The sequence below is a fragment of the Mycteria americana genome, chromosome 3, assembly GCF_035582795.1.
Source record: "Mycteria americana isolate JAX WOST 10 ecotype Jacksonville Zoo and Gardens chromosome 3, USCA_MyAme_1.0, whole genome shotgun sequence".
NCBI lineage: Eukaryota > Metazoa > Chordata > Aves > Ciconiiformes > Ciconiidae > Mycteria > Mycteria americana.
The window spans coordinates 2,534,984-2,541,153 of NC_134367.1; the positions used below are offsets into that span (position 1 = coordinate 2,534,984).

At 52.9% G+C, this 6,170-nt stretch overlaps 1 protein-coding gene across 8 annotated transcripts in view; it reads left to right on the forward strand.

The window, feature by feature from the left end:
- EXTL3 (exostosin like glycosyltransferase 3) overlaps positions 1–5,635 on the forward strand; it is a 159,022-nt gene extending 153,387 nt beyond the window's left edge. For all 8 annotated transcript variants that reach the window (XM_075497663.1, XM_075497661.1, XM_075497659.1 and 5 more), the window contains 3 exons: positions 1,885–2,029; positions 3,000–3,128; positions 5,062–5,635. In XM_075497663.1, coding sequence (XP_075353778.1) covers positions 1,885–2,029; positions 3,000–3,128; positions 5,062–5,271 — 484 coding nt within the window. In that variant the 3' untranslated portion in view covers positions 5,272–5,635. The remainder of the gene's footprint in view (positions 1–1,884; positions 2,030–2,999; positions 3,129–5,061) is intronic.
- The last annotated feature ends 535 nt before the right edge of the window (positions 5,636–6,170 follow it).

A 6,170-nucleotide genomic window follows, 5' to 3' on the forward strand; every position in this document is an offset into this window, starting at 1 on the left:
TGGCAAACGGAAGTTTCCCATCTCGCTGGCTTTCACTGCCTTTTTTTCTGCCTTTCCATGCGAGGTCTTAAGTTTTCCATTCTCTGTGTAATTCAGAAACTAATTTTGGGCCACTGGGCTTTTTTGTTAGTTTTCTTTTAAACCTACAGAACAGCCCTTACGAGTTAGAAAATCCCTAATTTATGAGTTAGGAGCACTTTCCCTGTGAATAAGCAACTCGAACACACCTCTAGGAGAGGACTAAGGTGGGAAGCTCAGCTTTGTACCGAGCAACGCTGGTCTGTGCTCACAGCCCGTGTGTGGGAGAGTTGGCTGAGGAATGCTTCAGTTCACATCTAACAGCTTTTAACCTTTAACAAGAGAAGGTCAACAAATTCTGTGTGTCCGGTAAAGCCAAGATTTCTGCGTTCAGCCCTTTCCTGCACTACAGTAGGAAAGAAATGAGAGTTATCTTGGGGAGAGACCTTGTTCACGTGTCACTCAGGCAGCTGTGACAGCCGGTCGGTCTCTCCTACTGACAGTGGAGCTTCGGTGCTGTGGAGGTGGGCAAGCTTGTACTCAACAGCCTACGTAAAAAGCCGTCTTTAGCATGGTGGAATTTTCTGTATTTTTATTTAAAAAAAATAAATGGGCTTCAAAGCAAAGTAATTGGTGGGGGGTGGGGACCACCTGAGGGTGGTCCCCCAGGGCTCTGTGTCGGGGCCAGTCTTGTTTAATATCTTTATCAATGATCTGGACGAAGGGATCGAGTGCACCCTCAGTCAGTTTGCAGATGACACCAAGTTGGGCAGGAGTGTTGATCTGTTTGAGGGTAGGAAGGCTCTGCAGAGGGGCCTGGACAGGCTGGATCAATGGGCTGGGGCCAATTGTATGGGGTTCAACAAGGCCAAGTGCCAGGTCCTGCACTTGGGTCACAACAACCCCATGCAATGCTACAGGCTTGGGGAAGAGTGGCTGGAAAGCTGCCTGGTGGAAAAGGACCTGGGGGTGTTGGTTGACAGCCGCCTGAATATGAGCCAGCAGTGTGCCCAGGTGGCCAAGAAGGCCAATGGCATCCTGGCTTGTATCAAAAATAGTGTGGCCAGCAGGACTGGGGCAGTGATCATGCCCTTGTACTCGGCACTGGTGAGGCCGCACCTCGAATCCTGTGTTCAGTGTTGGGCCCCTCAATGTCTCTCTTGTAGTGTCCAGAGAAGGGCAACGGAGCTGGGGAAGGGTCTGGAGCACAAGGCTGATGGGGAGCGGCTGAGGGACCTGGGGTTGTTCAGCCTGGAGAAAAGGAGGCTGAGGGGAGACCTCATCGCTCTCTACAACTGCCTGAAAGGAGGCTGTAGAGAGGTGGGGTCGGTCTCTTCTCCCAAGTAACAAGTGATAGGACGAGAGGAAATGGCCTCAAGTTGCGCCAGGGGAGGTTTAGACTGGATATTGGGAAATTTTACTTCACTGAAAGGGTTATCAAGCATTGGAAGAGGCTGCCCAGGGAAGTGGTTGAGTTGCCATCCCTGGAAGTATTTAAAAGACGTTTGGATGAGGTGCTTAGGGACATGGTGTAGTGGTGGGCTGGGTAGTGTTAGGTTTATGGTTGGACTCGATGATCTTAAAGGTCTTTTCCAACCTATACGATTCTGTGATTCTGTGAATTGCACGTTTTAACACTGTTTATCCTTTTTGCCCAAGCGATAATGTATGTTGGCCATTCTTTGGATGAGCAGTTGCCAAACATTTTTATGTATAGGCGTCTCCATCACTTGCAGCCCTACTTGGGAGCCGGTCTGTTGGCGTTGAGGGCATAGTCCTGCGTGTAGTGGTTCTCAGCCAGAGCCGTGCTCATCTCCGGACAGGCTTCCCGCGTTTGTGTCTCACTGAAAGGCTTTGTGTTTGCAGTGTCTGGAGAGAGGCAAGGGACCGCATCGTTGGCTTCCCGGGGCGCTACCACGCGTGGGACATCCCCCATCAGTCCTGGCTCTACAACTCCAACTACTCTTGCGAGCTCTCTATGGTGCTCACGGGTGCTGCCTTCTTCCATAAGGTGAGATATTGTGGCCACACAGCCCTAAGCTTTCCCTTCCTTCTCAGAGTAACCAGAGTCTGTATGTTTGTGGGGTGGTTTTTTTACAGAACAAATTTTGGAGCTCACCACTCCTTTTCCCTCACTTCCTCCAAACTGAAACACAGCCAGCAACTGGTCTGTGTCCCAGCGAAGGGTCTCCTCGAGGAGCAGCGTATGTTTGTGCCACATGAGAAGCACCATGGCACTGAAGCAGGCAGATGGAGCGCGGGGCCAAGAGCATTTCAGTGATGCTCTCAGTCATGGCAAGGGCGAGGCCAGCCACAGGATTGCCTGCCCTGCATCTTTACTGTAGCATCTTTAATCTTACAGACTCAAAGTGTTGCAAGGGGTAATTTGCGGAGAAGTCATGGGTTTCTGCAGCTGCCTGGTGGCACGGGCTGGCTGGTAGATGTGGGAGGTGGCTGGTTTATGTTGGAAGGGAGCAGTGCAGAAAGTGGCTCCGTGACGTGTCCCTCCCTGTATGGGAGAGACAACAGTGGGCAAACAGACCTTGAGAAAAGGATGGGATGTTTTCCCAAGGGGACTGTCGTGAGCTGTCATATCGTGGTGGGAAGGTAATCCACCAGCTACTGCTGCCGTGCTGACTGCAGCAGCAAAACCAGCAAGATCTGAGGGGGCTGAAACCATCATTTCTCAATTTCTGAGAGGTTACAGAAGCCTCAGGACTTGGCAAGGGTGGTGGCTATGGGGTAGATTTGCTGCTGCTCTGGCTACAGCAGATCTCCTGGCTGCAGGATTAACTCTGTTCTGTGGAGTCTCTCCGCTAGCATCCTTGAGCTCCGAGTCAGACATGTCCCACCGAGTGGTCTTGATACTCACCTGCCGTGCCACAACTGCTCCAGGTCTGGTGCAGATGGCACCAGTGATGGGTGGGCGCTTCCTCCTTGGGACCACCTTGAGCAACACTGTGCCTTTTTATCCCTTCCAGTACTACGCCTACCTGTACTCCTACGTGATGCCGCAAGCCATCCGCGACATGGTGGATGAATACATCAACTGCGAGGACATCGCCATGAACTTCCTGGTCTCTCACCTGACAAGAAAACCTCCCATAAAGGTAAAGCTCCAGGCGGGAGTTTGTACTGGGCTTTGCGTTTCTGGCGAAACAGTGGTTTGGTCGATGTCTTTGAAAGGCAAACAGCGTGTTAGGAGGCTGCTCTGCTCCGGGAAAAATCCAGCTCCCTTTCTCTCAGCGCAGCCTGGTGCAGGAGCTGTGCTGTGCAGCACGCGCTGCCCTTACTGAAATCTGGCTGCATCGCATCTCTGAAGCACTGTACTGCAAGTGTGATGTGCTTGAAGCTGTCAGCATGTCCCCTCTCCAGCCTCGAGGAGATGTAGTGTGTGTTCAAAAAGGTGTGAAAATTCAGTACAGGCCTCAGAAGCAGCCAAGTCCCCGCCATGGCAAGTGGGTGAACTGGGGTTTGACTTAGGCTGCAGCTCAGACCGGAGGGTTTCCTGGCTCAGCAAGGGCCCTTCTGAACAGCTGATCCCAAAAAGACAGATTTCCTTCTTTCCATAACATACAGCACAAGTAGGAATGATTTCCTTGCTGATTTTGTGTAGCTTTCCAGAGACATTTAGGCTCATCTGCGTGCAGAGGGCTGTTGCTCCAAACACTGCAGCCCAGCTGAAATTTCCCTACCCTGTGATAACAAATGTCACAATTTTGAGCATGAATTTCGGATGCAGATCATTTTGCTCTTTATTGCTGCTGGCAAACTGCTCTCTACAGCCCTGCATATGTCTCACCGTCACAGGCCAGCTGCCTTGGAGATGGGTCTTGGCCGTAAATATGATCGGTGGGTTTTTCTGTGTGGTGGTGTTCCCATCTGGAGCTACTATGAAGTGGAGGTTGTAGAGTTTGGTGCAGCTGAGAGGAGAATCAAACCAAAGCCAAAGGGCACTGCAGTGGGATGTCTGATGCAAGACAGACAAGGAGGCCCTTTAATCAACGGGTGGTCCCTCAGCACCTCCTGAAAACTGGAGCCCCCTCCAAAGTTCTTACTCAGGGTGCCTAAAACAAGACGCGCCCCAAATTGCAAATTCTTCTGTAGCATCCGTGGCCAGCAGGTCAAGGGAAGGGATTCTGCCCCTCAACTCTGCTCTGGTCAGACCCCCCCTGCAGTGCTGCGTCCAGCTCTGGTGTCCTCAGCACAGGAAAGACATGGACCTGCTGGAGCGGGTGCAGAGGAGGCCACGAAAATGATCAGAGGGCTGGAACCCCTCTGCTGTGAGGAAGGGCTGAGAGAGCTGGGGTTGTTCAGCCTGGAGAAGAGAAGGCTCCAGGGAGACCTTATTGCGGCCTTTCAGAACTTAAAGGGGGCTTATAAGAAAGATGGGGACAAACTATTTAGTAGAGCCTGTTGTGATAGAACAAGGGGGAATGGTTTTAAACTAAAAGAGGGGAGGTTCAGACTAGATATAAGGAAGAAGTTGTTTACCCTGAAGGTGGTGAGACACTGGCCCAGGTTGCCCAGAGAGGTGGGAGATGCCCCATCCCTGGAAACATTCCAGGTCAGGTTGGCCAGGGCTCTGAGCAACCTGCTCTGGTTGAAGATGTCCCTGCTCGTGGCAGGGGGTTGGACTAGATGGCCTTTAAAGGTTCCCTCCAACCCAAACCATTCTGTGATTCTGTGATTCTATCTGTAGCCGGTGAAAGGAAAGGAGTTCCTTTCTCAAAGCCTTTTTTTTTTTTTTTTCCTGAAACAGCTTCTCAAACCTTAAACCAGAAGAAAGTAACTAAGCTTTAGTAGATCATCGTGTCCCCCTTTAAGTCTCTGCTCTGACAGAGCTGGTGTGGACCATGTCCTTCCTTGCCTGGACACCCTCCAAGGGACACCCGGCAGTTGGTGAGAGCACGGCCGAATCTGTGCCCGGTCTGCAGCATGTCATGAAGGACGTCAAGCCAAGTATCCCCACGCAGTGCCTTGGGTGCAGGCAGGGTGTTGTGGGCAGCGTGGCAGTGACTATCTTTGTCCCTCTCATTGCAGGTGACCTCCCGCTGGACTTTCCGCTGCCCCGGGTGCCCCCAGGCGCTTTCGCATGACGACTCTCACTTCCATGAGCGACACAAGTGCATCAACTTCTTCGTCAAGGTGTACGGGTACATGCCCCTCCTGTACACCCAGTTCCGTGTGGACTCGGTCCTCTTCAAGACCCGCCTGCCCCACGACAAGACAAAATGCTTCAAGTTCATCTAGAAGCGGGAGGCAGCCGGGCGCCCTCGACTCTCCGAACTTTGGCCGGAGGCGGGGTGAGGGCGGAGGGTGGTTTTTTTGACGGGGCTGTGAGTGCAAAACACCTTTTGCTCTCGACTCCAGCCTCCCTCCCACGGAGCAAAAGGGACGTCCTTGGTTTGGACGGGCACGTTTCCCTCTCCCTTCCCGCTCTCCCCACAGCGACTCGACTGAGTGACAGGGAACTCTCATGGCTTCTGTAAAGACACTCCCTAGGATCGTACACTGAGGAATGGCATGTTGGCTAGCGGCTCTGCCCCTTCGCTAGCCAAGGGCAACCATTCTTTTTAATTATAATTATTGTTATTTAAAATGAAAGTGTTTTAGATTTGCCGCGTGAGGCTTTTTTTTTTTTCTTTTCTTTTCTCCCCACCCCCCACCCCCCCGCCTCCACCCACCCCCTTTTCCCCTCTGGTTCTGTCTGCCCACTCGGGGGGGATCGTAGCGAGGCCAGGTTGGAGCTGTTTGACTGCAGAGAGGTTATTCCCAGCGTCAAGGCAGCTCCAGTCACCGCTGTTGTCCCCATCCGTTCTCCTGCGGGGCAGCCCTTCTCCTCCCCTCCCGCACACCACGTCCTGGCTCGTCTTGCCCTGTGGCTACTACTGAGGACTTTCAGGTGTCATCTGGTGATGAGCTGTTTGCTCTGCTCTGTTCGCCCCCCTGAGTCCTGCCCTCGGAGAGGGGCGAGCAGGGAAGAAGTTGGCCCCAGAGGGTCCTTCCCCGGCTCCCAGCACCGTGCCGGATCCCGTACCACAGCCACAGGGGAGTTTGCTGCGGTCTCGTTCTCGGTGTCCTTTTCTGCCCCACACGGCACACTGCAGGCGCTGCTAAACCTCCAAAGACAGGGAGCGTGTTGGGGGCTT